The sequence below is a fragment of the Pyrus communis genome, chromosome 7, assembly GCF_963583255.1.
Source record: "Pyrus communis chromosome 7, drPyrComm1.1, whole genome shotgun sequence".
Taxonomy (NCBI): domain Eukaryota; kingdom Viridiplantae; phylum Streptophyta; class Magnoliopsida; order Rosales; family Rosaceae; genus Pyrus; species Pyrus communis.
This window is the reverse complement of record NC_084809.1, coordinates 264,999-282,472: the sequence shown is the minus strand read 5'-3', so window position 1 is coordinate 282,472 and position 17,474 is coordinate 264,999. Positions and strand designations below refer to the sequence as shown.

Genomic DNA, 17,474 nt, shown 5'->3' with positions numbered 1-17,474 from the left:
CGTTGTTTGGTAGCCAAGGATGACTTGCCTGCTGCCTCTCCTAATTCGAATCCAATCCAATCCAAGAGGAGTCCTACGTTGTTGGGTTTCCCAGCAACAGGCAACAGGCACCAGGCAGGTCTCCTTTGGCTAACTTGACAGCCTCTTCTTCTCATGCTATACCCTTCTTTCTTCTTATTCTGCTTCAGCATTGTGCATTGTACGTAACAGATCGCAAGGTTGACGTTGATGGGATATCGAATTTGATGTACTAGCTATGCGCAGGAAGCTAGAGGCCTTACATGAAGAAAAGAGCATTGTTTGGTAGCCAAGGATGACTTGCCTGCCTCCAATTTCATGAAAGAATATATGGCATTATTTAGTTGTCTGTCTAAAATATATATTCATGTTTGGATTCAGGCAGTCTCCTTGGCTAATCTCACAGGCTGTTTTCTGTCATGCTAGGCCCTCCTCTTCTTCTCTTCCCTCCAAGTCCAAATCACTTCATACTGCTACAAGCCCCTCATCAGATAGCTTCGATCTTCTCCCTCATATTAACATTTGCGCGCGCACGCACACACACACACATTACATGCATATTGTTGAGAGTATAAATCCCACATTAAAGAAATTAGAGAAGATGAGCGCTCCTTTTACTTAAAATAACTAGTATCTATACCACACGTACGATAGAGCATAGTTGTCAATCTTGTTAGTTATTTCATTCTATGTCAAAGAAGATAATTACTATTTTCAAATCACAACAAAAATAATATGATGAAGAAAAATGGTAAATCCTCAAATTCTGATCATATATCTAGTTAGGAAATGAGAAGTGTTATTGGCACTCCAAAAATCTTATTCTACACTCCTCACAAATGTATTTTTCCTTCTAAATATAGAAAGTTTGGAGTGTAGAATGAGATTTTTGGAATACCAATAACAATTCCCTAGGAAATTTCTAGCAAAGTTTTAACAAGACAACTAATTTTTAATATACATGCGGCATATAAGAAGAACAACTTACATAGAATGAGTTCACTGTCACGTGATGTTTTGATCTAATAATACATTGCCATATAAAGAAAAAAAAATTACATATGACAATGCATTATTGGACAATAAACGTCACATAATGTGAAAACGATCGATGTAATTCTTTTTCACATACAAAGGGAGTATCGAGAAATAAATGTGGGCACTCATGTGGATAGGTGAAGAAACAATGCAAACATATTGGATGTCGATGATGGCGGGTCCAGATTCTCTCCGGACCTCTTCAATTTGGATCCACCAGATTCTTTAATTCTTTGCATTCTCCGATTGGTGTTGGCTCCAATTGCCGACCCATACCTTTGTCTTCCGGCCCTTGGTTTCTCACAACTAGAACCAAGTCCTTCTAGATAGAGAGAGAAGAGAGTCCGGGAAAGAGAGAGTGAGAAGAGGAAAAAGATGAACACGAAAAAGCAAAAGAAATAAAAAAATTTATGATGGTTCGATATTTGGTTGAATATTTGGTTGAAGGACAAGATTGAAGGATTCGGAGGATCCGGATGGAAGTATACTTTAAATAATAATATAAAAATGAAACAGTAAATTTGTTGATGACTTTTGCTCATGCATTTACCGATTGTTTTGTAATTTTCACAATTCTGGTCGTATGATGTTTTTGGTTGAATGGACAAGAATGAAGGGTCCGGAAGATCTGGATGGAAGGGATCCAAAGAGAGTGCCAACCAATACAAGGCTTTTGTTGAAATAGTCTTTTGCTCATGCGTTTACTTATGTCTTGTAATTTTCACTATGCACCAGAGCTATATCCTTCTTTTTTGCGGTCAAGAAAAAAGCTACGTCCTTACAGAATGCAAACCTTACCCAAGCATATTAGAGTGAAGTGTTACATCACATGTCATTATAAAAATAGTGATATATGTGTGTTAAAAAATTAATAACTTAAAAAATACAATTTCTTATCATTTATATAAAAACACGTAATGTACAATTCTTGTTCAACTTTCTCCAAAACGTACGACTTTATTCGAGATAGTGAGAAATACGATAGGTCAAAAATTAAAATAAAATCAAGAAAGCTAGCAAAATATACAGTATAACAGTCCAATTAGGTCTAATTACGAAACAGACCCTAGGGGTTTTCCCTTGGACCGGAAGTGTGTGAATCAATTTAACATTTTCCCGAGTTGAGGATCCCAAGCATTTGCGAACGGGTCCAAAGCAAACAAAACCTCACCTCACCTCACCTCAGCGACTCAATCACGACTCACCACCACCTCCATCCGAAATCCAAATGGCGATTCCGATCACCAACGCCCTCCTCTCGTCGGCGGTAGCTCTCTTTCTGTTCACGTCGGCGCTTGCGAGCTCCGACGTGCCCTTCATCGTCACCCACAAGAAGGCCTCCCTCAACCGGCTTAAGTCCGGCGCCGAGCGCGTCCTTGTCTCCATCGACATCTACAACCAAGGATCTTCGTAGGTTCTTCTTAATCCCTCCATTTCCGTTCTCAATTTTCGTTGTATTTGCTTCTTTATTTACTGATCCAGCTTAAAGTTCAGTAATTTTACATGCTTTCTGTTAGATCCGCTCGATCTCTTGCGTGTATGCTGTTTTTGCTAATGTTAATCTATTCTTATCTCCATGTGGAGTTTATCTAGCTTACCTGTCGGTTGAAATGGATTGTCTGTCTTAGAGTATTGCGGTTTAATTGTACATTGTTTGTTGTTTATTGGATTGTTGAATCCCGTTTCTGTTTGGTTTCTGTGAAATTTCGAGCAAATTAGACGAATGGGGCTTTCAATCTTGGAATTTTACTTGTTCCCGTATTGGATAGAAAGTCAAAATCAGAATTGTTTCGGCAACTGATCCCGAACTGATGGTCTATATGCCGCTGTAGACATTAATGTTATTTATTCTGTATGGTTGATCTGATAACATAAGCATTCAAAATAATATTAAGCTGCAAGTATTGTTGGAATCTCAGTGTCACAGTATTAGCTGTGTTTGTATTGTTGTACTTGTTGCATAGGAAATGACTCTGTTACCGGAACTAATTGACGCATGCTGAAAATGTTTGGGGAAGGTGAGGCAAGAGAAATTGTTGAAGGAATTGGTCTTTTTGTGGAGGGATAGAATGAAAGTTACATGCATGTTTGAGTCGGAGTATATACAAATACAAGTGTTACGAATTGTGAAAGCATATCAGTTTTTAATGTTACCTTGTAGTTTCCTTTCAGCATAAAATAGCTTGGTAATATAAAATGCCTTAAGCTAAATCTTGTATAAGGCTAACCCTATGCCCAATTGTGCATCTAATTGACATGTTAGCGGTTGGCAGGATTTACTAGCACCCTGTAACTCACTTGAGCACTACTAATTCTAATTTGTGGAATTGGTTTTTATGTATGTTCATGTCTGTGTGCGGTATCTAACTGAACAATGCTTTTTGAAGTCAAGTATAAGAGGATTTGTAAATCTCTTTTCCTGCTCTGTTACATTAGCTTTAGTGGTTTAATTCTGCACATTTCTGCGGGCTTTTGTATTTGTATGGGAATCCACTCTTTCATTTTTTCGACTATCCACCTGTCTATGACTCTATTGATTGTTTATTAAGTTAACTGAGATTTATTTTTGTATTTTTTTAATTTTTATATGTTAGTAACGAAAGTTTGTAATGTTTCCCTTGCAGCACGGCTTATGATGTAAGCTTGAGTGATGAGACCTGGCCTCGGGATATCTTCGATGTTGTTAGTGGTAACACTTCCAAGTCATGGGAAAGGCTTGATGCGTAAGTTCCAACTTTTTCTAGTAACATTTTCTGCTTTCCATGGCTTACTCACCGATTGGTTCTTAGTTATTGATTGCATAAATGGGATTTGCAGAGGTGGCATTATATCTCACTCTTTTGAATTGGAGGGCAAAGAAAAATTACTTTTTAATGGTGCACCAGCTCTTATTACATTCCGCATTCCCACAAAGGCTGCTTTACAGGTTGGATGTCTGCAGCCGGTTCCTTTGCTACTCATTTTTGCTGTATAATTGTATACCTTCTGACTTTTTTCTGTTTCTTATAGGAGTCTTATTCAACTCCAATATTTCCTTTAGATGTTCTTGCAGACAGGCCTCCTGAGAAGAAGTTTGAGTGGGTAAGTTTCTTCATTAGATAAGGGTTATATATGCAATCTGATTTTGGTTACGGTGTTAACTGAGGTGGTGTTTTATGTTTTCATGAAATTCTCTCTGTTGGCGGCCAAAATTTTCAGGTTAAGGTATGAAACACTCTTTTTTATGCTGTTGAATCTTTGTACTCAGAGACTTGTTAAATCATTTGTTAACTTATATTTGCTGAATGGAGGAAGGAGTTTTAACATTCCTTTTGTTTCGCCCCTTACAGTTTGACCTTTTCTTGTATGCAGAGGCTTCTGGCAAAGTATGGGTCTCTGATCTCTGTGGTGTCCATTGTGGTTCTATTTGTGTACCTGGTTGCCACTCCATCCAAATCCGGTGTGGCAAAAGGGAGCAAGAAGAAGCGTTAATCAGTGCTTGATGCTAATGCATGCATCTATGGTGTTGCGAGTTGGTATTTTCCTGAGTTAGTGGCATATGTTAGTTTCCAAAGCTTCCAAAAAGGGAGTAGTTTAACAAGTTAGTGTAAGATCAACAAACTGATACATACAGCGGGTGTAACCCGAAGGAGGTCTTTGGTAGCGCTTCGGAATCAGTAATTGCTAGTCAATTTTGGATTGAATGTTATATTTTGCATTTGAGATTTGAAAATTTGAAAATTTGACCCTATTTAAGCTTAAAAGGAAATCAAGATGCAATATTTATTTTCATTTGTTAAGGCATTTATGCTGTTAAAGACGTTCGGTTTCTCTTAATTAATGATAAGTCATGCTACGAGACTAGATTTCAAGTTAAAATATTTGTCTAATACATATTAGATGTGGTAAAGGAACTTTTATTTTTTTTAGTACATCAATATTTTTCTATTAAGGGGAGGTGGAGTTCGGTTAAACTGCATAATAGGCTGCCTAATTTGGTATCAAATTCATCATCCACAAAATGTGGTAAACGAACTTAGAGAGCCGACATGCATCATGTATGGTCTTGTGGGGGATAATAGATTGTGTGACATTACACATATGATAAGGTTTTATTAAATAACTGGGAAAATTGGAAACGGAAAGAAATAATCTCGGTCGATCCGAGTTATAACGAAAAAATGCAACTCGCACGCACTGGGTGAGAGAAATAAATATCGTAGAAGAAAAGCAAGACAATACAATTTCACGAGCAAAGCAGAGCAGCAGTAAAATATTAACAAGACTAGTAGCTCTCCTAATAGTCAGCCTTGTCAGGCTTCTGGTATGCAATGTCATTGTCTGCAGCAACGATTGGTTTGACGGCAACTCCAGATGCCACAAATGTTGACATACTCTGGGTCAAATGCCTCGACGCCTTTTCGTAATTAATAAAACCCATAAACCAGAAATCATGGCCGTCGATCGTCACAATCTGGATGTACTTCTCCGTTGGATTTTCCCTCATCACCACTGGATTGATGGTTGCAATATTTCCCAATGGTACCATTATTTTGTAGTAGCTCCAGGTGACCTGGCCGGAGGGGGCGGTGAAGGATAAAGGGCGGTCGCTGCAGAAAGCTGTGTGGATATTAGAGAGGTAAAGAGTTCCGGCAACTGGTCCTGTGGATGTGGACAGATAACAGGCAAATGACTTGTACAGCTTCTCGTTGGGATAAGTCGCAAATGTCTGCCTGTACAGAGCCTCAAATCCTCCTCCTGTTATTGCTTTCGCCGTCACGTTCATCTTCGCCCACGCTGCTCCAGACACCGATGTCCCCGTTTTCACTGACGAGATCATCAATCAATCAAATTAGTTTACATGTTAGTTAATGTGTATCAATTTAATCGGTCTTGGGCGTCCATAAGATAAAAAAGACGTCCTGCACTGAAAATTTATGTGCTTCTGGAATGGCTAAAAGTGCTTCTACAATCAAAAGTTTCTAACTGTGTTTGTTAGAAACACTTGAAGTGCCTAGATAAGCACCTGTCAAGTAATTTTTCATAAAGCACTTCTAGCTAAAAGACATTTAAGGGCAGAAGCGCTTTCTCAAGGAGCAGGTACAAACAGCCGTTTGACATATACTTACTAGGTTTATTAAAAGTAAAGTGTGTATATATACACACACACACACACGCACACATATATATAGATACATACGGTTGTGCCAGATGTTGTTGGCCATGGACTCGGCCTTGTTGCTCCAGGAGTTGAAGACGTGGAGCATGGATTCCAATGGACTGGTGTTGTTGGACTTGTCAAGGGGTTTGTACTGGAGGTAGGGATTCTGGGCTTGCTCGGTTCCGGCAGCACCCCACAGAGCTGCTTTTTTGTTGTCCGGATGGCATGTTGGGACGGCAGGGTGCCCCATGACGTGAGTCCCCCACTGCGCTGATTTTTCTTCCTCACTTGGAGTTGGTGGGATTGACGGAGGAGATGCGCCTCTTGACGACGACGGAACATCTTGATCAGGAGTAGTGCGTTTTAGCTCTTCGGTTTTCCCATTCTGAGGGGAGGATACGCTAGGAGGTGTTTCGAAATGGGTTTGCGGCGACGAGGACGGTGGCATCGGCGCAGGTGTTTGATGAAAGGGGTTGATATCTTCAGGCGGAGGAGTTGGGAGGAAAGGGTTTATGTCTTGGTGAGAGGGAGGAGAAATGGAGGGGTATAGTGGAGGTTGGGATGCTTGGTTGTTGGGGTGGTTCATTTTTGTTGGGACCTTGGAAGGTAATGGAAAACAAACGAAGCTAACGTGATGTGTGTTTTCTGGTGTGAGAGTTTGTTGGATTAAATGGGATTGGATGTGGTTTGCAGAAAATGGCAATGGTTTTGAGTGTTTGGGAGACCTTACTTATACACAAAGGAGAAGTTGAGAGGATAGGATCGTCATTAAAAAAGAAAGAAATAGTGGTTGAAACTTAAAACGGAAGCAACGGAGCTACATCAGATCTGCCTTTGAAGACCTTCCAGATATACAAGGCAGATGTGTATATATGATTAAATATCAAGTTTTAGAGGGAGTTTCGTGACTGCGGGGCATGTGAAAGCGACAAGGTTGGCTTGTGTGAATCCAAATACACGGTTTAGTAATGAGCATTACTCGGATGACGATAGATTTTTCAGTGTGATCGGCACACGGGATGGTATACCACATGTCACTAGTGGGATATAAGTGTTAAAAAGTTAATAACTTAAAAAAAAAAAATTTCCTACTACTTACATAAAAACACGTGATGTACCACTCATGTTCCCGTCACAATAAAAAATTTCTCAAGAATGGAGACTCATGAGGAGGAGGAGGTCGCTTAACCGTGTTATATTCCATTTAACCTAATAAATTATAAGCTAACGAGTATTGCCTGCCGGCCTTTCCTTAAGCTTCCAGATAAGATATTCCAAGTGAGATAGCATGTCCAATCCATGTACTGCAATGCAACTCTCCACAGCCTCATGTTCTACGTGGATACTCAAAATAGGCAAAACTAAAGGAAAGTTAAAAGAAAATTCATATTGTTTTGAATGCTGCTTCCGTCGCTGACTTGAGTTGAAATTAAGGGATAAAAGACATGCATGAGATTTTCGCTTTTTTCACTACAACAATTGATTCCGGCGGTGTTTCTTCTTGGTCGTAAAAGCACAATTTCGAGTTCATAAAACACTTGCACCGAAAACGCTTTCAGGCAAGGTATGAATATAGTAAGACAACTGAATATTGGGCTTTTTTACGTTGGGCTTTTGAGGTTTATAGCTTTATCTCTCCAAAGAAAGCCCAAGAAGAATGAGAAAGGGTTTTAAATGAAACTTTAGCGAAAAGCTACCGGTACTGTTTACTTTAACGAAAAACCATATTTTTACACTAAAAAATTAATCATAGTACTATTTATTTTACCTTTTATTTTATCCTTATCATTAAAATGTAAAATTTTTAAATTCTTTTCATTAATATTTCCTTTAAGTTTAACTCATCCATCTAGTTAACCTCGCATCGTATGGTTGAAATGACAGGACCCAGCAACCAGCCCACTGAAACGGGTCGAATACGATTAGAAACAGTCTGGCAATATCGACAATCTGGGACCCGCGGTTACTATATAGGGCTACTCGATTTCTTAATTAATTCTCACCTAAATATTTTGATCAGGCTAACAATCCGACCACCCGACCACCACAGACCGCGGGAACAGAGAGCCATCGGAGAAGATGAGTTACCAGAAAGCTCCTCAAGAACCCTACCCTCCACCAGGTATAACCAAAACAAACTCGCTTCCTTTACAGAATTTCAAATCTTTTCAATTCAATTGTTCAGTTACTTTTTACTAATCGATCATATTATTTTGGTATTGAAGGATATCAGTATCCGCCTCCTGGGTACCCATCAGCTCCACCACCACCGCCACCGTACGAAGGGTACCCTCCTCCGCCGCCTCCACCGTACGAAGGCTATCCACCACCACCACCACCACCTGGGTATCCTCACGGATATGGTCCGCCTCCGCCCCCGCGTGGTCCGCCGTACGAGGGGTACCAAGGGTATTTCAATCAGGGGTACCCTCCGCCACCTCCTCCTCCTCCGCAGCAATACCAGCACTATCACTGTGAGCATAACAATTACCAAGGCCAAGATGGTTGTATGCCTTTCTTACGAGGCTGGTATGTAATCTTCCCTCTCTGCCTTCTACTCTTTACCCGCAATCTCAGATTCTCTTCCTTTGATTCTTGCATACACAATTGGAACTTGATTAGTTAATCAACAAAAAAAATTGAAACTTGATCAAAAGTTTATCTAATTTATTGCATTAAATAAGCTTAATTTTTCTGTGCATGAATGAAGGTTTTTGCTTTTGAATTTTGATTGGAGAATGTCCAAATAGTTTAGTTAGTAGATTCTCTCTAGCCTCAAAGGATTGAATCCTCCAGCTTTCCTATATCCATATGTGTCACTCTGTCTTTTTGGCTTGGGTAGGTAAGTTGGTATCTGTGGAAAGTGAATCCTTTTTTCCCCGGTTATATTGTTTTACATCACCTATATCAAACTAGTTGTTGTCCTACTCCAAATCTTATGCACGAGAGATTCTCTCTTGTCACCAATTCACCGTGTGGCAAGCGTTTATGGACTGGTGGTTCACCTTTTGAACAAGTGGTAAACGTTTATTTGATGGGTGATTTGATTATTATAGTGCATTGGTTGTAAGAAAGTTTTTCACCTTGTGCACAGCTGAGATTCTTCTGAGAAGACAGGAATACGACATATTGCTTTGCCATTTTGTCTTCATATAATAATGCTTGGGCATTCCTCCAGGTTATATGCTCTTCAAATGAATAATGGCGCAGTGTTCAGTTCTGTAGTTTTGCAAAGTTTTAATCTTGGACCGTCAAATCATGAACATGTACCTGACTCTCCTAGAAGAAGCCTATGGCTACGCTAGGGTTGAACAAAAATTTTTAACTTGTGTCCAGGCCTTAGTTACTCCCTAGATGCCCTCTCTTGTAACTTTTTAGGGTCATCCAAATTCTGAGGTGATTTGAACAATAGCTAAAATATTGACTATTGAGTGAGAAATTTCAGGCCAAATACATTTCAAGCTTGCTCCGTTAATGAACAGGATTTATTTGTTTAATCTCGAATATGTTTTGATCCAACTTTTAGTTTGCTAAATCATGCTTATACTATCAAGTGGAAGCTTCAATTTGTTATTACGCTCATTATTTCTTTCAAATGATAAGGGAGGGAACTAATTGGTTGTTTCTTTTGCTTGTGCAGTTTGGCTGCGCTATGCTGCTGTTGTTTGCTGGAGGAGTGCTGCTTCTTTTGATGATATTGAAAATGGATTGTTTCTGAAGCCACTTCCATAAATTTGAGCGTCATAGTGTATTCTTTGTTAGAATCGAGAGGGCTTTTGGAATGATTTATGGTATATTCCTGTTTCGTGCAATGTTCTACCCTAAAACTTGTTAATTGCAGCAGTAAAGACTACAGATTTGAAGTGTGGATTTATGAATCTCTCTGCCTACTTATTTACTCTCTTTTCTATGTTTTTTAGAAGTTCATGAATCATCCGGTACCTGGATACTGGATAGGAACACGGTTGTCTACGTTTGAATTCGTCTATTTTCTAGCTCTTCCTCTCAGGTGGTAGACATGCTCATTCTATCTCATCTGGTTGCCAAAACAAGTACCCGACTCAATCGCCTTCAGCACCACGAGGATATGATAGCGGGACGACGATGGTTGTAAAAGAATAACAAGACAATTGGAATACTGGTTCGAATCTATTTATAACAGCATAGATTACAATGGCCAATCTCTCTGAACATAAACAACTTATGACTAATCATCGTCTAAAATCCACTTCTCAACCAGCCTAACCAAAAGTACAAACTAGTTAAACAAGAGAAAAAAAAATTACAACCTAGAAAATGCACCTACAGAGTCCACACAAACTCCGGTGTATCTCTTCTCTTCCCTACCAGGGTGCGATAGAGGTACATCTTGTCCACTCGTTGCTCATCATCAAGGTCCATCTGATCATTCTCATTTATGATCTCCACATTCAGCCTTGGCATCTTCTTTGCTAGTGCCTTGCAGCCTCCCAGAGTAACTTCGCAGGACGACATCCAAAGGGATCGCATTGCTTCATACTTTCCCACGTCCCTTAGAAGTGCCCTGTTTCCGAAGGGGCAGTCCCAGATCTCAAGCTTCCGGAGCTTCTTGCATCCATTCAACACATAAAGCATACCTTTGTCACTGTCCCCGGCAAATGCTATAGAAAGCATCTCAAGCTGCTCAGCATACATTCCAATGTACAGAAAAACCTGGTCGGTCAAACGGCCAGAGAGCGACAACCGCCTAATTTTCTTGCATGCCTGAACAATTGCCCCAAAACCTTCATCCAGAGGCTGCATAGTGTCAGCGTCAGGTTTAGTGGGGTCAAGGATGCACAACCTGAAACGTATAAAGTTTGGGCAGTTCTTGGCCACGGTTATGAGAGCAGCATTAGTCATTTGCTGGCAGAAGTAGAGCAACGAATGAAGCTTTGGGCAACCAGCAGATATGGCAACAAGGCCTTCTTCTGTTACAGAAGCATGCCCAACTGCAAATGGATCAGAAGGAAAAACTCTCAATTCCTGCAATTCTTTACAAGATGAGGCGACAACTCCTAGTCCTTTGTCTCCAATACAATCCAGAATCTGCATAAATACAGGAAAGATTAATAACCAACCCTTTTCTTTTTTGGTTAAGAAGCTGTGATACGAATCATTTTTCTGTAGCAAAGGCAAACAAAGCATACCCATAATCGCTGAAGTTTGACACATTGGCGAATTAGCTCTATCAACTCACTGCCATGCACCCCTGGAGCATAGCTGAGGTTCAAAGATGTCAGGTTTTCCAATATTGGGTAAATAGAGGGCAGACATCGAGGACCAACCTCCAAAAAACCCGACAAGCTCTTAATTGATTTACATTTTAGAATAGTTGCCTTGAGTTTGTTGTAGGTATCAGAATCAGAATCCAGAACATAAGACCCAGTTCCCAAATCCACTAGTTGAGGCACTCGCGTCAATACTTTCTGAAGAGTGTCAGGAGGCACTGCACGGTTTAACCTTAATACTTTGAGGTTTGGAGATCTCGCCACTAGTCTCTCCAGAGCCGCTAGATTAATTTCACCTTTGAGGCAAGCAAAATTCAGGGAAACTAATGAGGTACTGCTCTCGGGAAAGCAGCTTAGCCAATGGCCTCTATGATCATCAATATCATTTTCCTGCAGATCCAGCTCCTTAAGAAACCTACGCAGAAGACACGTTGGAGGAAGTTACAAACAGATAAATGACAGGCAAAACTCAAACTATTCATGAAACACAACTTAAGCTAATCAGCATATAGACTCTAGCAACATTTCACACTGCTCGATATAATTGTTTTTCCATTCACAACATAGAAACATAGTTAAAATTCGAAAACAAAACGGATGAAAGAAGAAGCAACAATGATATTCGTTGCAACCATTTACATCCAAGCAAATAATACAAGTTCTGGTGAAAAACAGAAACCCGAGATGTCCCATTAACCATTTACGGTATGAATTATGCAAAAGATGTACAGAGTAATAATTTTGAATCATGGGGAGCAGTTGCCTATATTCAAAAATGTAAAAGAGAACAAAATTGGATGGCCCAGATTGGCTAAAAAACCAAAAGACAAGGTCACAATATGAAACAAAAATTGAAGATAACAACGCTTGCATCAACTTTTTCGAATAAAATCCAAGGGCTTCTTAGCTGACATTCTTTTTCACCTCTTGATTAGTCATAAAATTACAAAACAGAAACTCCATTTGGGCATGTAAAACAAACAAGCAAGAACAACAAAACACAAAACAAAATCCAGATTAAGCAAAAAATAAGCGAAATTAACACTCTTATACGTTATCAACAAAAAGAAGTAAATAATGTCACCTGCAATTGGCAGCAATAGCAGCAAGGCCGTCAGTGGTAAACCCTTCACAGCTAACAAGCACCAAAGACTTGAAATTGGGGAATGACCTGGAAAGCAGCTCGAGACTTTCGTCGGACACGACCATCCTCTTGAGGCGGAGCTCCTCCAGGCCAACCCGGCCATCTGCGAGAGCTTCAATCCACGGTTGCAGAAAGCCGCCCCACTCATGAGGGACCAAATTGAAGTCGGCGAAGTGAGGCTTTCCCTTCAAAGTCAGAGACTTGAGCCCCGGAAACCTCCCGATCACTCTCTCCGGACTGATCGCATAGCAATTCCCGATGAAAACTCTCTCCCTACTGAACCTATCGATTCTGAACCATGATTTGCACACCAACGACACCGCGTTTCGGTCCTTCTGCGTGGTCACCGACTCGAATATGTGCTCTAATACCTCGTCCGGAAAGTAATTCATCCTTCTTTCCTTACCATTCGACCCCACACTTTCCCGGGAAAATGTCAAGGGAAAATCCAACAAAAAGAAATCAACTTTTCCCAGAAAACGAACTGAAAAACCCAACAAGTAACTACCCTCACCTCACATATCTCTCTCTCACTCTCCGTGTGCAAGATCTGTGTCCTGGATTTCAATCTGTGACAAAGTTCGACACAGAAATCCGATTCCTTTGAAAGAGAATCTGAGAAAACTACACGAATGAGACCAGATCAGCAGATCTAAATACATTCAAACATCTAGGTTTTTATTCATTGAAAATCTTGTTTGACATCACCCCTTTCACCTGAGCTTAGATCTGCAGTGAAAGAGGAAGGAATAAAAAAAAAAAAAAAAAAAAACAAAGGGAGACGAAAATAAAGGAAAATATTTTTTGTTTTGATTCTAACGAGTGATCATCTGGAAATCAAAAAGTGATGATTACAGGCCTGAAACAAAAAACAGACATAAATATTTACTGTAGATCTCCCAGAATCTACAACGAGTTCCAGAAATAGAAATTATTAACAAAATGGAAAATCTTACGATTCTAAAAACGAGAGAGAGAGAGAGAAAGAGAGAGTGAGCCTCAACACCAAAGGCTCAACCTTCAACCTCAACCCGTGTTAAAAGTGAAAGCCTTTAACTCACAGAGAACCAACCCCTCTCCCGCCAACCACAGCCATCCCCGATTTATTATTTGGCCAACCCTGGTTACTTCGCATCCGACGGTCCTGCATGACTTAATGGAGAACACGAAGCAAATCTAGACCGTCCAATGAGCGATCAGGCATGTGTCCTTATCACTGCTTCCGAAGAGGGCCCTCCCTCCCTCTCTCTCCCTCTCTCTCCTCTGCCAAAGTCATTACTAAAGAGATGAGTGATGGATTGTCAAGGAAAGGAGAAATCATATTCCTTTGAGACGTCAAATTACCAAAATGCTATAAAGTCTAAAAGATTGCTCGCTCACTTCATTTGTACTGTCGCGAGTATGCAACACTCGCTCTCTCCGGCCACGACATCCCATGTGAGGGGCAGCGTTTTATCCTTGTCTCACTCGTGCGGGAGCGAGTATTGCACTTACTAACTCTCCCGCGTTGGATACAATTTCCTCACCCATCAAAACTTTATCTTAGTGCGTCAGAAATTTTTGGACTCAGTTCCCCCCCCCCCCTCTCCACTGGTTTCTCGAAAACCAAAAAAAAAAAAATCTAGTTTTATTTATAGATTAGCTTTTTACTTTAGTATAATGCTAGCAGCAAACTTAATTTTTACTTTTTATACTTTTTTTTTTAATTTATAATCGTCGAATCAGATAAAAGAAAAATAATTTAACACTAAATTAATAAAAAGGCATGAAAAATAGAAGCAAAACTATCCTGACTTTATCTTTGTCCTTTGTGTGCGAGGGTCTATGTGATTGTGAACTACGTATTATTAAGCTATAAGTATTTGCACATAAGCTCTTCTATCTGATCAATAATTTTAATACTTGCTGATTGTTTTAATGATTAAGAAATGAAATTCAGAAGTAAAAGAAAGATAAAAGAAGGGGGAACATTTTCCTGACAAAATCTAAGGGATTGCTTGAAATGGTAGATATATGGATAAGTTTGTGGCGATACTCTGTGCCTCTAGCCCCCCATTTCGCAATTGCAATTGCATATTTACATTGCGCCATGATGATCTGATTCAGTGAGTTATGGTGCACCGTACGAGTTTTAGTACTCCCACGTAATTGGTTGCATCACTTGCTTACTGGTGTCTGGGAACGTACGCGGTACACATAGTTGGCGTGGATAGATTCATCATGCATCATCCATTCATTCGTGGAAGAAGATGAACACCTTGTTAGTTGTTTCAACGCCATCAATTATGGACGGTCAGGATTCAATCAACGACTCGCCCACACACACGTGTCAATCTTGTAGGAGTGTGATATTGTACATTATTTTTACTGAAAATATGACTTTAGCCTATGGAACTTAATTTTCTCCACATAAAACCCGACGTAAATTTTTTGCTCAAATAAAACCCATTGACTAGACACCACATAAGGAAATTCATTAATTATGTTTGACTTTATCCATTTAAAAATTTTCGGATGCCTAAAACATCCTTGTTGAATATTTAATGTACACAATTAATTCTATGCAAATTGTAAGGAAGAATTAATGATTTTACAAAAATAATATTTTGCATATAAATGTAGGGATTTGTTGGTTAGTTTGGCTCTCGATTTACAACGTGTCCATATTATATATAGGTAAATTATTGTACTTCAAAATATATATAAAAAAAAATTGTTGTCAAAGTAAAAATATATAAATTAAAGGAGATAAAAATTGTAGGTAAATTAATTTTAGGACAAAGAAAAAGAAAAGAACCAAGTATAGGTAAATTATTTACATATACAGCCTAGATATCTGATTCACATAAAAAATGTAGGTAAATCACGTGTGCATAATTTACCTACTATTATTGAAATTTACCTACTTGCATAATTTAGGGAAAATGCCAACAAAACATGAGAATATTATTTGCATATATCACAGGTAAATTGCCAAAAGAAATATGAGAATATTTTGTTTATATAATGTAGGTAAATTACAGACAATATGGCGATATTATTTATATAGGTAAAGTAGGGACGCTTAACTATTATATATAAGGAGAATAATTACACCGAATAATAATGTAGTCATTATTTAAAGTAATGCACTAGATTGTTGTAGAAATTAAAAATAAATAAATAGAAAAAACATCAGGATGATTAATTAGATTTTAAGGCCCTTGATTGAAGCTAATTTTCAAGTGTGGGTTGTGGCAAAAATAGTAAATAATTTGTATTAGTAGGTTACTTATATTCTTATGTGGCAATTTATTTGACTTTTGGGTTTTTGTTGAATGTTTAATTATATGTGGGTTTATGTTTAGAAATCATGATTTTTCAGAACCAATGTCTAATGAACCTTTATTTTTACTTCTCACATATTTTTATAATATTCAATCGTTGGATTAGATGAATATAAGAGGATGAATAGTCAACAAAATTTTCATTTTCCAATATGCTTTCGTGTCACAATATATTAATTATTCTTTTGGATAATTCAATTATAATGAAATTAAAAATCAATTAAGAATTGAAATTTACAGAAAAACTTGCAAAAGATATTCACATTGCATTATCTGGATAGTGCTCACAAAAATATAAAACCATCGTACAATTGTACTTTGATTTTACTCGATTTCACACCGTACTAGTTTTAGTCAGTGAGAGACATACAATTTTAACGAAATTTTCCTAATCGTCATCTCTCTACATATGTCTAGTTGCTAAATTTGATTAGTGAAACAAAAAAGTATCTGATCCCGAGTGATATACAGGAACAAGGCCCCCAATAATAAGGCAAAGTTACTTTGATTGGCTTAAGGGCGCAAATGCCCTTTCTGTTTTTAGTCAAACCTGCATGTTTACTTGTTCTCGAAATAAAATTTAATCAAATTAGACGCAATTACGATGATAACCTTCTCACATTTCAATTTATATGAAAGGAAGTTTTCCAATCTTCCAAAAATGTAATGCTTAAGGACGACAAAACTTTAAAATAAATAAAAGTCTTTTTTTTTTTATTGATTTTTTAATCTTTTTTTCTTGACGAAAAGTATTGTTGTATCGATATTCTAAAATTGTATAAGAATTTGCAACTTAAGTGATTAAGAACATTTTCTTTATGCACTCAATATTTTGTTTTAGACTCCTGACTCCTCAAGCATTGTCATATGACAAAAGTTTTGCAATACCGCTCATGCTAATGAAGTATTAAGATGATTTTAGCGAGCAACATACAATTTATTATTTGTAAATACCATGAGCTTGTGTTGTTATTTAATGTCTTTGGAGAGATTTTTCAGCGTACACGGATTACAGGACGAAACACCACATATTATACAGTTGGCGGGATACTTAAATTTTTTTTTTATTTTTTATAATAATATATAATGTTTCGCTTCTATTCCAAAAACCTTGAAAAGTCTCTTATGTCCTTGGCACTAGGGGAGCATAGTAATTAATAATAGCATAGGTATAGGTCTATATAGGGAGAGAATTATGGAAGCTAGGTCGTAAGGTATAGTGGTATATAAATAGTGGACGGTGGGATAAATGTTGCGTGACATGTACTTTTTAGAAATATCCAATGATTGTTTGAATTATTTATGTATGTTATGTATGCACTGTGAACAGTGGCGGTCAAATGTTGACGCCAAGTGGTGATGTGCTACTGTGTGTTAGTGCTTTGATTTCCCAATTTTATCTGCTTGCCGTTAAAACTTTTCCAAGTGAGATAGAAAGAAAGTAAGAGAGCCCCAGAGCAAAGTTGATTAGGAATTTGGAGCTTCGATATGGCCATGTGGTGGTGGGCACCATATACCCCCACCCTTTTGTGACTTGTTAATTGTTACCCTTTGCTTTT

The 17,474-nt window shown here is 38.4% G+C and overlaps 4 protein-coding genes across 4 annotated transcripts; 2 read left to right on the top strand and 2 right to left on the bottom strand.

Annotated features, from left to right (window-relative positions):
* The first annotated feature begins 2,168 nt into the window (after positions 1-2,168).
* LOC137739607 (uncharacterized) lies at positions 2,169-4,827 on the top strand. The gene is made up of 5 exons (XM_068479233.1): positions 2,169-2,466; positions 3,681-3,779; positions 3,874-3,982; positions 4,066-4,260; positions 4,408-4,827. Exons 1-4 carry the CDS (start codon positions 2,285-2,287, stop codon positions 4,156-4,158), a joined length of 483 nt encoding a protein of 160 aa, XP_068335334.1. The 5' UTR covers positions 2,169-2,284; the 3' UTR covers positions 4,159-4,260; positions 4,408-4,827.
* A 410-nt stretch (positions 4,828-5,237) lies between these two features.
* On the bottom strand, positions 5,238-6,932 carry LOC137739606 (GEM-like protein 5). The gene is made up of 2 exons (XM_068479232.1): positions 6,236-6,932; positions 5,238-5,862 (listed from the first exon to the last, which is right to left on the bottom strand). The coding sequence occupies exons 1-2, from the start codon at positions 6,780-6,782 to the stop codon at positions 5,333-5,335; spliced, it is 1,077 nt and encodes a 358-aa protein (XP_068335333.1). The 5' UTR covers positions 6,783-6,932; the 3' UTR covers positions 5,238-5,332.
* Positions 6,933-8,164: 1,232 nt separating this feature from the next.
* On the top strand, positions 8,165-10,074 carry LOC137739014 (cysteine-rich and transmembrane domain-containing protein WIH2-like). The gene is made up of 3 exons (XM_068478486.1): positions 8,165-8,318; positions 8,422-8,725; positions 9,837-10,074. Exons 1-3 carry the CDS (start codon positions 8,276-8,278, stop codon positions 9,886-9,888), a joined length of 399 nt encoding a protein of 132 aa, XP_068334587.1. The 5' UTR covers positions 8,165-8,275; the 3' UTR covers positions 9,889-10,074.
* Positions 10,075-10,323: 249 nt separating this feature from the next.
* LOC137739013 (protein AUXIN SIGNALING F-BOX 2-like) lies at positions 10,324-13,662 on the bottom strand. The gene is made up of 3 exons (XM_068478485.1): positions 12,530-13,662; positions 11,365-11,860; positions 10,324-11,263 (listed from the first exon to the last, which is right to left on the bottom strand). Exons 1-3 carry the CDS (start codon positions 12,979-12,981, stop codon positions 10,499-10,501), a joined length of 1,713 nt encoding a protein of 570 aa, XP_068334586.1. The 5' UTR covers positions 12,982-13,662; the 3' UTR covers positions 10,324-10,498.
* Between the last annotated feature and the right edge of the window lie 3,812 nt (positions 13,663-17,474).

What these genes read in the sequence shown, in the direction of transcription:
- LOC137739607 (XM_068479233.1), top strand. Translation starts at nt 2,285, where the DNA reads ATGGCGATTCCGATCACCAACGCCCTCCTCTCGTCGGCGGTAGCTCTC. An exon ending in TCATGGGAAAGGCTTGATGC is followed by an intron (nt 3,780 to 3,873) that starts GTAAGTTCCAAC and finishes TGGGATTTGCAG; the next exon opens with AGGTGGCATTATATCTCACT. An exon ending in CCACAAAGGCTGCTTTACAG is followed by an intron (nt 3,983 to 4,065) that starts GTTGGATGTCTG and finishes TGTTTCTTATAG; the next exon opens with GAGTCTTATTCAACTCCAAT.
- LOC137739013 (XM_068478485.1), bottom strand. Translation starts at nt 12,981, where the DNA reads ATGAATTACTTTCCGGACGAGGTATTAGAGCACATATTCGAGTCGGTG. An exon ending in GCTATTGCTGCCAATTGCAG is followed by an intron (nt 11,861 to 12,529) that starts GTGACATTATTT and finishes TCTTCTGCGTAG; the next exon opens with GTTTCTTAAGGAGCTGGATC. An exon ending in TCAAACTTCAGCGATTATGG is followed by an intron (nt 11,264 to 11,364) that starts GTATGCTTTGTT and finishes GTATTTATGCAG; the next exon opens with ATTCTGGATTGTATTGGAGA.
- LOC137739014 (XM_068478486.1), top strand. Translation starts at nt 8,276, where the DNA reads ATGAGTTACCAGAAAGCTCCTCAAGAACCCTACCCTCCACCAG. An exon ending in AGAACCCTACCCTCCACCAG is followed by an intron (nt 8,319 to 8,421) that starts GTATAACCAAAA and finishes TTGGTATTGAAG; the next exon opens with GATATCAGTATCCGCCTCCT. An exon ending in ATGCCTTTCTTACGAGGCTG is followed by an intron (nt 8,726 to 9,836) that starts GTATGTAATCTT and finishes TTGCTTGTGCAG; the next exon opens with TTTGGCTGCGCTATGCTGCT.
- LOC137739606 (XM_068479232.1), bottom strand. Translation starts at nt 6,782, where the DNA reads ATGAACCACCCCAACAACCAAGCATCCCAACCTCCACTATACCCCTCC. An exon ending in CAACAACATCTGGCACAACC is followed by an intron (nt 5,863 to 6,235) that starts GTATGTATCTAT and finishes TGATCTCGTCAG; the next exon opens with TGAAAACGGGGACATCGGTG.